The following is a 13,268-nucleotide window of genomic DNA, read 5'->3' as shown; positions in this document are numbered from 1 at the left end:
TAACCCGGGACAGGGGGAGGGCCCCAACTAGAGAGCTGCGAGCTAGCTTCAGTCCGTCGGGGAACAGGTCCAGGGAAAGCTTCTAAATCCTCCTCCCTCTCCCCCAGGCATGGCTGCCTGCTTCCCCACCCTGCTCTTCATCTACCTCTGGCTCCCGCTGGGTGAGTGTTAAGGAAGGGGCCTCGGAGGCAAGGGGTGGCGGAGCTTGGAGAGCTCGCTCGGAGCCGTGAGCTCCTGCGGTAGGGAGTCGCTAGCTAGGCCGGAGAGGCAGGGAGGGGGTTATAGGGAGCAGGCTCTGGACCCGAGACGGAGGAGGCGCGATCCGGGAGCCCGCGGCGGAGTCGGACGTGCTGCAGGGTGCAGGCCGGTAGGATGTCCCGGCACTCGACCCGGCTCTCTCCGCATTCTCCGCCAGGTTCGGCCAGGGGCCCCGCGGGCCGCTGCTTCCTCACGGCCTTTCTGCAGAATGGGGGGTCGGCGGGGCCAGACTTCCGCCTGCTCGTGTCCCGGGCGCAGGAGGCGGCGGCGGATTCCGAGCGGAGGCTGGCCCGGGTGATCGTGGAGGCCCCGGGGGCCGCCTTCCGCCGGGAGCTGACCCTGGAGCCCGGGCGCACGCTGGCCGTAAAGCTGCCCTCGAGCGTGGAGCTGCGCGGCTCGGGGACAGGCCTGGGCGCGGTCCGGGTCACGTCGTCGCTGGAGGTGTCCGTGCTGGCCGTGAACTCCCGGCCGCGCTCTCTGGACACCGCGCGGGTTTTGCCCTGCGAGCAGCTGGGCCGGCGCTACGTCGTCGTCACGCCGGCGCTGCGGCCCGGGGACAGGTACAAGGAGTTTGCCGTGGTGGCGGGGCCGCAGTCCACGCGCGTGCGGATGATCGCCCCGTGCCCCGTGACCCTGGACAACGTGACCCGCCAGGCCAGACAGCCCCTGGACGTGGTCCTGGCGCCCTTCGGAGCGCTGCAGGTGCAAAGCGAGAGGAAGCTGTCCGGGACCGTGGTGAGCGCCGAGCACCCCGTGGCGCTGGTCGCGGGCCACAGCTGCCTGCGCGCGGGCCGCGACTGCGAGCTCGTGTGTGAGCAGCTGCTGCCCGTGGGCCGCTGGGGCCGCGCCTACGCCGTGCCCCCCTTCGCCACGCGGGACCCCGGCACGGAAAGCTCCTGGGACTACGCGTACGTCGTGGCGGACAGCGAGGGCCACCTGGACTTCTGGAGGGGCGGGGCCCCCGGCGAGCGGCTGCTGGAGCCCGGCCGCGTCCTGCGGTTCCAGGTGGACTCGCGCCGGCCCCTGGCGCTCCGCTCCTCCGTCCCGCTCCAGGTGCTGTTCCTGGCCGGCGGCGGGTCCCGGTGGGGCGTGGCCTACGACCCCTGGTTTGCGCGGGTGCCGGCCGAGGACGCCTACGGCCCCAGCTACTCCCTGACCGAGCAGCCCGGCTTCTCCAACGTGGCGCTGCTCGTGGCCCCCGGGGAGGGGCCGGGGCCGGGCTCTGTGCTGCTGGATGGGCGGCCGCTCACCCACTTGACGTGGCGGCTCATTCCCTGTGGGGACGGGAGCTTCTCCTGGGCGGAGGTCCCCTTTGGCACCGGAGGCGGCGGCAGCCACCGGCTGGAGACTCTCGGGGGCCAAGACATAGGGGTCCTCAGCTGCGGGACCTCGGCCAACGCCGGCTTTGGGACCCAGGCAGTGAGGCAGACCGGTGAGCCGGCTCCCCCGCCACGGAGAGGCTAGGGCTGGGGTCGCCTGAGTCCCATGGGAAGTGGGGAGCCCGTGGGGAGGGGGGCTGGGAGAGAGGGGGCGCCTGAGCCCCAGAGGGAGGTGAGGAGCCCACAGGAGATGGGGACTGGAAGAGAGGGGACTCCTGAACCCCATAGGGAAGTGGGGAGCCTGTGGGGGGAGGGGGCTGGGAGAGAGGGGATACTTGAGCCCCAGAGGGAGGTGAGGGGCTCCCAGGGGCTGGGGACTGGGAGAGAGGGGGTGCCTGAGTCCCATAGGGAGGTGAGGAGCCCGCAGGGGCTGGGGACTGGGAGAGAAGGGACTCCTGAGTCCCATGGGGAGGTGAGGAGCCCGCAGGGACTGGGGACTGGGAGAGAAGGGACTTCTGAGTCCCATGGGGAGGTGAGGAGCCCGCAGGGGCTGGGGACTGGGAGAGAAGGGACTTCTGAGTCCCATGGGGAGGTGAGGAGCCCGCAGGAGATGAGGACTGGGAGAGAGGGGACGCCTGAGCCCCAGAGGGAGGTGAGGAGCCCGCAGGGGCTGGGGACTGGGAGAGAAGGGACTTCTGAGTCCCATGGGGAGGTGAGGAGCCCGCAGGGGCTGGGGACTGGGAGAGAAGGGACTTCTGAGTCCCATGGGGAGGTGAGGAGCCCGCAGGGGCTGGGGACTGGGAGAGAAGGGACTTCTGAGTCCCATGGGGAGGTGAGGAGTCCGCAGGAGATGAGGACTGGGAGAGAGGGGACGCCTGAGCCCCAGAGGGAGGTGAGGAGCCCTCAGGGGCTGGGGACTGGGAGAGAAGGGACTTCTGAATCCCATGGGGAGGTGAGGAGCTCCCAGGGGCTGGGGACTGGGAGAGAGGGGGACTTCTGAGTCCCATGGGGAGGTGAGGAGCCCACAGGAGATGGGGACTGGAAGAGAAGGGACTCCTGAACCCCATAGGGAAGTGGGGAGCCTGTGGGGGGAGGGGGTTGGGAGAGAGGGGACGCCTGAGCCCCAGAGGGAGGTGAGGAGCCCGCAGGGGCTGGGGACTGGGAGAGAAGGGACTTCTGAATCCCATGGGGAGGTGAGGAGCTCCCAGGGGCTGGGGACTGGGAGAGAGGGGACTTCTGAGTCCCATGGGGAGGTGAGGAGCCCACAGGAGATGGGGACTGGAAGAGAAGGGACTCCTGAACCCCATAGGGAAGTGGGGAGCCTGTGGGGGGAGGGGGTTGGGAGAGAGGGGATACCTGAGCCCCCAGAGGGAGGTGGGGAGCCTGTGGGGGGGAGGGAGCTGGGAGAGAGGGGATGCTTGAGCCCCAGAGGGAGGTGGGGAGCCCGCAGGGGCTGGGGACTGGGAGAGAAGGGACGTCTGTGCCTCTGAGGGTTTGGGGTGCACAATCCGGATAGGCAGAGCAGCTTTTAACTGGGCACCTGGATCCCACTCTCACTCCAGCTGTCTTCCCCCTCCTCCCTGACAGTCCTTCAAACCACGACTTTATCGGAACATCTGCAAGCTTTCGGCTCCGTGGTTGACTCTCCACAGCTGTCAGAGCCGGATCCCCTCTCTGGGTTCTTCCCTCTGCCCCGCCCTCAGCTCAAGACCCTTCCCCAAGTGGACTCCCTCAATCTGCCCCTCCCCAATCGCCTCCCTCATTCCCTGCCCCCATCGCCAGGGCCTCCCCCGCATCCCTTTCTTCTGCCTCCTGTCTACTCCCCAACCTGCAAGAATTATTTCTGCAGCAAGGGCACATCGTGTCGCCTGGTGAAGAACGTCCCTCGGTGCGTGGCCCAAAGGCTGCCAGAGACTGTGGCGGAAGCTGTGGCCAAACCTGTGACTGTCACCGGGCCCGAGTCTCTGTCTGGGCCCATGGCAGCTGCAGGGGCTGTGAGCAAACCTGAGGCCATCTCGGAAACTGCGGCTGCAGCAGGGCCCGTGGATGGCTCTGTGGCGGGGCCTGTGGCAGAGACCCTGGGGGGAGCTATAAGGGGCCCCTTTGTTGTGGGCAGATCCTTGGGTGAGTCTGAATCAGAACACCAGCCAGGACTGGAATCCGGGATTGGGCCCATTGCCGGGTTTGTATCAGAATCCGAAATTGGGTCAGAACCGGGGCTTGGGAATGGAGAGGCATCTATTGAGGAATTGGGCCTGGAATCTGTGGAGGTTCCTGGGAGGGGATCTGACCTTGGCTCCATTATAGTTGCTGAGGATTTTTCTGAAGCTGAGCCTGGGCCTGAAGCTGCAGCCACAGGGACTTGCTGGGCTTCGGGACTCCCCTACTTTCACACCTTCGACCGGCGTTCCTTTGCGGTGCCAGGAGCCTGTGCGTACACAGTGTGTCGCTGTCCTCAAGGAGTCGCCGGAGCAGGGCTCCCGGCCTTCCACGTGTGGTTTGGTGGCAGTGGGGGCCAGCTGCCCTTCCGCTACGTTGCCCTGCGTGTGTTCGACCACACGATCACTGCTGCCAGATACGAATATGGCTTCGTCAGGGTAAGGGCCTGGGCGTCTGGTCTGTCCTCCCCACTTGACACCCAGGCATCTGTGACCTGCTCCCCTGCCTTTCCTAGAGAGCGGGGAATCAGGCCCTCTCCAGAGCCCCTCTTCCTGAAGGCTCCTGGGTCTCCCCCCAGGTCAACCAGCAGCAAATCCGGCTACCGGCGACCTTGGCAAATGGGAAGATTCGACTCTACTACCGAGGGACTGAGCTGTGGGCTGAGGCCCAGATTGAGGCAGTAACCGGGCCGGGAATTAGGACCGCAGCTAAGGCAGTGGCAGGGGAAAGGACAGGATCAGGGTCCAGAATCTGGACAGGGACTGGGACCACAGCCAAGGAAGGGGCTGCAGTTAAGCCAGGGGCAGAAACCAGGACCGAGACATGGACAGCTTCCGGGGCTTCCCCCAAGGTAGGGTCTGAGACTTGGATGGGAACTGATACCGGGCCCAAAGCAGGGGCTGGGCCTTGGACCGGGACCAGTACTGGACCCAAGATAAAAGAAGTAACAGGGTCCAAGACTGGGACTGAAGCCCAGACAGGGGCAGAGGTACCATCAAGTACCTGGACTACATCAGAGATTGCAACAGCAGCCAAGGCAAGGGTAGGAGTTGGGACCAGCATGGGACTGGGACCTCAGATTGCTTTCCGCCTGATCTATGACTGGCAGCAAGCCCTGTCCCTCAAAGTGTCTGGCGGGTACCGGGGCCACGTGGGGGGCCTCTGTGGGAACTTTAATGGAGATCCAGCAGATGATCTGAGCCTCACACAGCAGGGCCCTAGCATATCTGGCTCCTCTGCCTCTGTCAGACTTTTTGCCCAAGCTTGGGCCTTGGAGCCGAAGAATGCCCCCTGTCACTCACAGTGGGGGTCTCCGTGCATTGTGGGCCCTGAGGGGCCTGAGGTGAGAGCATGTATGCTCATGGAAAACCCTAAGGGCCCCTTCGGAAATTGCCACCCACTCCTGGATCCCAAGCCCTTTGTACTCAGTTGCCTGGAGGCGGCTTGTGCCTTCCCTGGCTATAGACCGGTGATTTGCCAAGAGCTGGAGACGTATGCCCATGCCTGTCAGCGGGAGGGAGTATCTCTGGGCCTCTGGAGGCCCATGACCTATTGCCGTAAGTGCACAGGGGTCTTGGCACAAATGTGTCGTTATCCTGGACCTTGGGATTTTCTGGGAAGCAAGGCCCCTTAGGTCTTGGGCTAAAGAAGCTAGGGTTTTCCTTGAGTCAGTGGGCAGTGATCCTAAGCAGCAGGCAGGACTTCCTGTGACCTGGGCCAGGAGGGAAGTGGCCAGCTTCTTATCAGTGACTAGAATGAAAGAATTGATTGGATGCCTATCAAATTTTTAGATGGCAAAAAAGGTATGAGGGTTACTTCCCCATCTTCTTCTTCCCAGTCTCCTCTCCCTCCCATCTCCTATGAGTTATGAATATTTCTCCAATTATTTGTCTTCCTGTAAAGGGTTTGATAGTTATATTTATATGAATCTTGAATATTTCTGAGTAGGTAAAACTCCTAATTATTTCTGCATTTTAAAGTTATTTTGAATAGTTTCTATTATTGCTTCTCTCTGGGTTTTTACTTTTGTATAAAATGCTAACATTTGTGGGTTAATTTTGGGTCTCTATAGCTCCCCTCTCCTCCTCCACATCCTTTCTTTTTCATTAAATTTGCAGACAACACAAAGCTGAGAGATATGAGAGATTCTGGATATTAAAAAATCAATCCAACCAGGCAACAAGTTAGAATTCTGGGGCCAATCTGATAATATTAAATTTAGGATTAATAAAATTATAAATGAATGAATGAATGAATGAATGAATGAATGAATAAATAAATAAATAAATAAACAAACAAATAAATAAATAAATAAAACGTGAAGTCCTTTACTTAGGTTCAAAAAGTCAGCTTCCCAATTGCAGAATAGGACAAGTCCAACAGGAGGGCAGATCCTGTGAAAGGTTTGGTGGGGTTAAATTAGCTTCCAGTTAATTTTTTATTTAGTCACTTTTCGGTAGTATCTCACGTCTCCTGACCCCATTTAGGGTTTTAGGTGAAGATACTAGATTGGTCTGTCATTTCCTTCTCCAGCTCATTTTACAGTTGTGGAAACTGAGGCAAACCAGGTTAGGTGACTGGCCCCGGGTCTCACATCTAGGAAGTGTCTGAGGTCATATTTGAGGAGGCAGGTTTTGGCTCTGAGGGAAGATCCCGCAGGGCGGCGCTTAGGGAGGCAGTTGCAGCTCCCAACAGTGGAGCTGTCCAGCAAGGAAGGGGCTGAACTGCGGAGCTTTACCGTTCCCTGTCGCTGTGGCCTCCAAGCCCAGTGCGATGGAGCGCTCGGGTGCGATGGAGCGCTCCGGTGCGATGCTTAATAGAGAGTCGGCTGGTGTCCTGGATCCCTTCCGCGGAACGGAGGATTCTGGGTCCCGGGCCGGTGCGGGGCCGAGGGTCTCCGTCTGGGAGATAAGGCGGAGGCCCTTGGATCCGGGGATGGGAGGCTGGAGCCGCGGCTTCGGGAGAGATGAAGGGGCTCATCCCCGGCCCCCTCTGTGTCCTCTGTCTCTGCAGCTCGGATCTGCGGACCCAACAGCCACTATGAGCCCTGCGGTTCTGCCTGCCCGGCCACGTGTGCGGACCAGGAGCCCCCGCGGCGGTGCCCGCTGCCCTGCCTGGAGACCTGCGCCTGCGACCCCGGCTTCGTGCGCAGCGGCCCCGCGTGCGTGCGTGGCGGCGGCCCGGGCTGTGGCTGCCGGCTCGAGGGGCTGCTCCTGGCGCCCGGGGAGGCCCTTTGGACGGGCCCGGGCTGCGGCCGCCGCTGCTGGTGCCCCGCCGGCGGGGGCCGGGCTCGCTGCCGCGTGGGGGGCTGCGGGCCCGGCGAGCGCTGCGCCGTGACGGGGGGCGTGCGCGGCTGCCGGGCCTCGGGGATCGGCACTTGCCGGGCCGCGGGCGCGGGCCACTTCGAGACCTTTGACGGCCACCGCTACCGCTTCTCCGGCTCCTGCAGCTATCTGCTCAGCGGCCTCACGAGCTTCGGCCCGAGCGGGGGGCAGACCCTGACGCCCTTCCGCGTCCTCCTCAACGCCGGGCCCGCCGGCCGCCCCGGGGGGGTCGAGGTCTTTGTGCCGGGGGGCCACGTGCGGCTGGACCAGGGCCAGGCCGGCAGGGTTCTGGTAAGGAGGGAGGGCTGCCGGCCCCACCCTGGCACTGCGGGTCTCCTGCTCCCTGGGACCCGGCCCGGCCCTCCTCCCGCTCCTCCTGTTCTCCTTGCGGCTTGGGCTCTCGGTCCACCTGCCCTGCCCCCCTTTGGCATTTGCTTACCTCTCTCTCTGTGTGTCTCTCCGTCTCTCTCTGTCTCTGTCTCCCTCTCTGTCTCTGTGTCTCTCTCTTTCTGTCTCTGTCTGTGTCTCTCTCTCTGTTTTTCTGTCTCTGTCTCTCTCTGTCTCTGTGTCTCTCTGTGTGTCTCTCCATCTCTCTCTGTCTCTGTCTCCCTCTCTGTCTCTGTGTCTCTCTCTTTCTGTCTCTGTCTGTGTCTCTCTCTGTCTCTGTGTCTCTCTCTTTCTGTCTCTGTCTGTCTCTCTCTGTTTTTCTGTCTCTGTCTCTCTCTGTCTCTGTCTCTCTGTGTGTCTCTCCATCTCTCTCTGTCTCTGTCTCCCTCTCTGTCTCTGTGTCTCTCTCTTTCTGTCTCTGTCTGTGTCTCTCTCTGTCTCTGTCTCCCTCTCTGTCTCTGTGTCTCTCTCTTTCTGTCTCTGTCTGTGTCTCTCTCTCTGTTTTTCTGTCTCTGTCTCTCTCTGTCTCTGTGTCTCTCTGTGTGTCTCTCCATCTCTCTCTGTCTCTGTCTCCCTCTCTGTCTCTGTGTCTCTCTCTTTCTGTCTCTGTCTGTGTCTCTCTCTGTCTCTGTCTCCCTCTCTGTCTCTGTGTCTCTCTCTTTCTGTCTCTGTCTGTGTCTCTCTCTCTGTTTTTCTGTCTCTGTCTCTCTCTGTCTCTGTGTCTCTCTGTGTGTCTCTCCATCTCTCTCTGTCTCTGTCTCCCTCTCTGTCTCTGTGTCTCTCTCTTTCTGTCTCTGTCTGTGTCTCTCTCTGTCTCTGTTTTTCTGTCTGTCTTTCTCTGTCTCTGTGTCTGTCTCTTTCTGTCTCTGTGTGTGTGTCTCTCTGTCTCTGTCTCTCTCTGTCTCTCTTTGTCTCTCTGTCTCTCTGTCTCTCTGTCTCTTTCTTCTTCCTCTTCCTTCTCCTTCTTCCTCTCTCTGTCTCTGTCTGTGTGTATGTGTCTCTCTTTCCATTTTTCTGTCTCTCTGTCTCTTTGTCTCTGCTTGTCTGTCTCTGTCTCTTTCCATTTGTCTGTGTCTCTCCATTTCTCTCTCCTTGTCTCTCTTTCCAAGTCTCTTTTCCCCACACTCTGTGTCTCTCCCCAGCTCTCTGGCTTTTTCTGTCTCCTGTTGCCTGTGTCCCCCCTTATCTCTACGCCTCTCACTGCCCCCCCCCTCACCCCTTGGCTCTGTCTTTTGCTCTCTACAAGTGTTTTGCTCTCTCTGTGTCTCCCTCACCTGTTCTCTGCCCATCCTTCCCTGGATCCCTTCTCTCCCCCCCCCCCCCACCATGTCAGTGCCCTGCATTTCCTGGGTCTCTCTCATGTCTTCTCTGACGTGACCTTTGTCCCTCCGTGTGCAGGTGAACGGGGCGCAGAGGAACCTTCCCTGCCAGCTGGGCAGCCGCGTCCTGGTTTTCCGCAGGGGGTGGGACACCGTCATGAGTTGTGACTTTGGCCTGGAAGTGGCCTTCGATGGGGGCAGCCACCTGGTGCTGGCCCTGCCCAAGAGCTACGCGGGACAAGTGGCCGGTCTCTGCGCGAACTATGATGGAGACCCGGCCAACGACCTGCTCCCCGCGCTGGGACACCCCACGGCCTCTGGCTTGTCCGGTACCCTGGCCCTGGTCCACAGCTGCCGCGTGGGGACGGCCCAGGGCTGCAGAGAAGAGGCCGATGACAATTGGAAGCATGCCATTGGCGGGTGCGAGGGGGCCATCGGAGGCTGTCACAGTCTCATAGCACACGACGGACCCTTCCGGCTGTGCCATCAGAGGCTGCTCCCCCAGGGCTACTTTGAAGACTGCGTCCAGGACGCCTGCCTCATTCCTGAGAGAGGGGCCTGCCCCATCATCGCAGACTATGCTGCCGCCTGCCAGGAGGAGGGGATCCTCATCTACCCATGGAGGACCTCAGACTTTTGCCGTGAGTGCAGAGCCTGGCAGCTGAGCCCTCGGCCCCGAGGGACCCAGACCCCCTGATTTTGTCTGACTTCACAGGGAAGTGGGTGTCCCCAGGTAGCACTCACTCACTCGGCCTTTCTCCCCGTAGGCCCGCCATGCCCGGCTCACTCCCACTATGAGCTGTGTGGGCCAGCTTGCCCAGTCACCTGCGGGAGCCTCTCGGGGCCTGCAGGCTGCCAGGCCAGACGGTGTCGAGAGGGATGTGTGTGTGACCCCGGCTTTGTGCTGAGTGGGGCAGCCTGCGTGCCCCTGCACCAGTGTGGCTGCCTCCTCTCTGGCCACTACTACGAGCCGGGCCTCCAGCTCCCGGGGGTTTGGGGGGAACCATGCAGAAGCCCCTGCGTCTGCCAGGCTGGAGGCCAAGTATCCTGCCCCTGCAAGGCCCCCCAGACCTCCCCTGGCCCTGCAGGCTCCAGCCCGGGGCTCTGCCTGATCTCTGGAGGCTCTCATTGCCGGACCTTTGATGGCAGCATCTTCCGACTCAGTGGGCACTGCTCCTACCTCCTGGCCAGCACAGCCCCCAACTCCCTGGCAAGCCTCCCGCCCTTTTCAGTGCTGGTGGATAACGGGCCCTACGGGGCTGCCGTCAACCACGTCACCCTCGCTGCGGCCGGACACCACTTTGGTCTCGATCGTGGGGACTGGGGCTATGTCACAGTGAGTGGGCCTCCCGAAGGGCCTTGGGGGCTGGAGAAAGGGCTGGACCAAGGGCTCCGAGGCTGGGAAAGCCAGGGATGATGAGAAGTGGGTGAAGATCCCAGGGAGGGCGTGAGGTCTCTGGGGGCCTCAGTCTCTTTTTCAGCTGGATCTCTGGGGATCATTCCTACGTGTCTCAGTCTGGCTCGGGTGCGTCCATTTGTCCTCTGTGCTTCCTCCTCCTCCTGTCTCCCTTCCCTCACCTCCTTTCTTCTCTCCTTTCCCCTTCCTCTCCTCCCTGACCTGGTGCTTGCTCACCCCACACCGCCCCCAGAGTATCCCCGGTTTCAGGGAGTCTTCCCCACCCCATCTCTTTCCTACCTGCAGGTGGATGGAGTGCGACGCTGTCTCCCATTTGGGCTTCCTGGCGGGGAGGTCCGAGCCTTCATGCAGGGGGCCTCAATGGTGCTCGTGGTGCAGGAAGGGCCCCGCCTGGTCCTGAGCCAGGGCCCCCAGCTCAGCCTGACTCTGCCCGCTGCTTATCGGGGCTACACGCTGGGGCTGTGTGGGAATTACAATGGCGACAGTGCAGACGACCTCATGTCCTTGGGCCCAGACCCCGGCTTCCAGTCCTGCCCTCTGCCCCGGCCCTGCCCTGGTCCCGGCTGCCCCAGCATGGGGGAGGCTGCCAGTGCCCCATTCCAGGGGCCCGACTCCTGCGGGCTTCTGCTGGCAGCTGAGGGCCCGTTTGCCCCCTGCCACAGGGCTTTGCCCCCAGAACCCTTTTTCCAAAGCTGCCTGGCCGATGTCCTCCGGGGCCAGGGGAGCCGCGGCGTCCTGTGCAGCTGTCTCAGGAGCTACGTGGCCGCATGCCAGGAGGCAGGTGCCCAGGTGCTGCCCTGGAGGAGCTCGGAGCTTTGCTGTGAGTTTGGGGGCAGCGGGCAACAATGGCTGGCTGCCGAGAGGCCGGGGGGAACCAGGGCTGGGGGCTGGGCTGGCCCTTTGGGGTCGGGCGGAAGGGCTAGCACTGGGAGTCTGGGGCAAGGTCTCTGGAGGAGCTGGAGCTGGGCTGTTCAGAACCAGGACAGAGTCTGGGGCCCAGACTGAGAAAGGCTGGAGGACCAGAGAGCTGGGCAGAGCCCCAGCAGGGGGGAAGACCTGAGAGCTGGGATGCCTTGGCAGCTGACTTCCCACCTCTGTGCCCACAGCCATGCACTGTCCTGAGCACAGTCACTACAGCCTGTGTGCAGACCCTTGTCCAGCTGCCTGCCCAGGCCTCCAAGCCCTCGTCCGGACCCCGGGCCAGTGCGCCGAGGGCTGCCAATGTGACCCGGGCTACTTCCCAGCGGCCGGGACCTGCGTCCCCCTGAAGAACTGCCCCTGCTTCCACCAGGGCCTCTACTTCTCGGTGAGCGTCCCAGCCCGGCCCTCCCCGCTCCCCTGGGCTCGGCCTCTGCTCCTGGCTCTCACCTGCTCTGCTTCTCGCCCACCTCCAGCCCGGCCAGACGGTCCTCACTGACCAGTGCACTTCCGCCTGCTCCTGCCAGCCCGGGAAGGGGGTCTCCTGCGTCCCACACCGCTGCCCCGCGGGGAGCCCCTGCAGCATCCGCCACGGAATCCTCGGCTGTGCTGGCCCAGGTGACCCCGATGACCATTCCCTTGGGGGGCTCCCAGGGTCTGTGCTGGGGCCCGGAAGCGTGGTGCTGGCTGGTAGGAGCGGTCAGCGGGGCCTCAGCCGGGCCACTGCTGGCTCTCCTCAGAGCGTGACCTCAGGGCAGGGATCCTTCCATTCTTTACAGTCATAACCCAGCACTGTCTGACCCACACTGAACCCTTAATAAATGTTCCATAATTATCTGGTTGGTTGATTAACTAGCTAATTATTTGGCTGCCTGGGATCCCTGAAGGTAGGGAAGTACGAGGTGCAGCATACCAGGTCCCCAAGGAAGTGGGGGCTGAGGGGCTGGAGCCCCGGGTCCCTGACTCTCCCTTCCCCCCTTCAATAGCTCACCTGCTGGAGCCCCCAGGCTCGCTGACCCCAGCACTGCTCCCAGGCGTTGGCCCTGCCTGTCCCCCCCACTCCCGCTATGTGCCCTGTGGCCCAGCCTGTCCAGCCACATGCGTCAACCCAGCTGCCCCGGCTCACTGTGGCCAGCCCTGTGCCCCCACGTGCCAGTGTGAGCCGGGCCGCCTGCTCCTGGCCGGACGCTGTGTGCCCGGCGAGCAGTGTGGATGCCTCCGGAGGCCGGGGAGGGCCTTCTGGACAGAGGGCTGTGCCCGGCGCTGTCGCTGCCCCCCAGCTGGGCGCCCTGGGAGTGCTGGCCCCCGGTGCTGGCCCGCCCGGTGCCAGGGCCGCTGCGAAGAGGCCCCCGGGGGGGGACATCACTGCCGACTGATCCGTCTGGGCGCTGGGCCCCAGCCTGTCACCTGCACCGCATCTGGTGATTTCCGCTTCCACACCTTTGGGGGAGCCAGATACAGCTTCCCTGGTTCTTGTGTGTACCGGCTAGCAGGCCCCTGCGGCGTGAGGGTGAATGGCGACCCCTTCTATTTGGACATGGCCACCCAGATCCGACCTCTTGGCTGCTCCAAGTCCCTGACCCTGCGGGCCTGTGGCCTCCAGCTGGACATGAGCCCGGGAGACCCCGGCCTTCTCCGGGTGAGGCCGGCCCCCTCCCCCACAATTCCTCACTGAGACCACCATGACCCTCTGATCTCTTGCTGTCCCTTCACTCCTTGCCATTCATCCTTGCCCTCGCTTGTCTTCTCACAGTTTCCCCTCCTTCCCCAAAGAGGTTTTTGGAAGGGAAACTTGGGGGAACAAAGTTGGCAAATATTTGCAATCCCACGGGCTCCGGCCTGGTTTCCCAGGTTTATGACACGTTTTCCCTCTCCCTCCTCTGGGATCTTCTCTCCAGCCTTTGCAAAAGCTGTATCCCAGGCCCGGGGAGCATGCACCCCTCACTTCCTAATCTTGCAACCCCCAGCTCCCTCCAAGACTCGGCTCCCAGCGCCCTCCCAAATCCCTCCCGGGGCCCCCATGTCACTTTGCATGTACTTCCCTGGGTGGACATTGTTTTTTCCCAATAGAATGCAAGTTCTTCTGGCCAAGGACTGTTATATTATGGCCTTGGTATCCTCAGAATCTAGACTGGCATAAAAGAGGGGCTTAATAATTGCTCCTTGA

The 13,268-nt window shown here is 62.1% G+C and overlaps 1 protein-coding gene across 1 annotated transcript in view; it reads left to right on the top strand.

Moving 5' to 3' along the window:
• LOC141564334 (IgGFc-binding protein-like) overlaps positions 1-13,268 on the top strand; it is a 31,874-nt gene that overhangs the window by 1,948 nt on the left and 16,658 nt on the right. Inside the window, exons 2-12 of the mRNA XM_074306689.1 lie at positions 108-161; positions 416-1,690; positions 3,165-4,174; positions 4,315-5,293; positions 6,750-7,351; positions 8,846-9,407; positions 9,534-10,102; positions 10,469-11,003; positions 11,290-11,489; positions 11,578-11,719; positions 12,088-12,740. Of these exons, the coding sequence (XP_074162790.1) occupies positions 110-161; positions 416-1,690; positions 3,165-4,174; positions 4,315-5,293; positions 6,750-7,351; positions 8,846-9,407; positions 9,534-10,102; positions 10,469-11,003; positions 11,290-11,489; positions 11,578-11,719; positions 12,088-12,740 (6,579 nt within the window). The 5' untranslated portion in view covers positions 108-109. The remainder of the gene's footprint in view (positions 1-107; positions 162-415; positions 1,691-3,164; positions 4,175-4,314; positions 5,294-6,749; positions 7,352-8,845; positions 9,408-9,533; positions 10,103-10,468; positions 11,004-11,289; positions 11,490-11,577; positions 11,720-12,087; positions 12,741-13,268) is intronic.

Source organism: Sminthopsis crassicaudata, chromosome 3 (assembly GCF_048593235.1).
Source record: "Sminthopsis crassicaudata isolate SCR6 chromosome 3, ASM4859323v1, whole genome shotgun sequence".
Lineage (NCBI taxonomy): Eukaryota > Metazoa > Chordata > Mammalia > Dasyuromorphia > Dasyuridae > Sminthopsis > Sminthopsis crassicaudata.
This window is presented reverse-complemented; position numbering and strand designations above follow the sequence as displayed.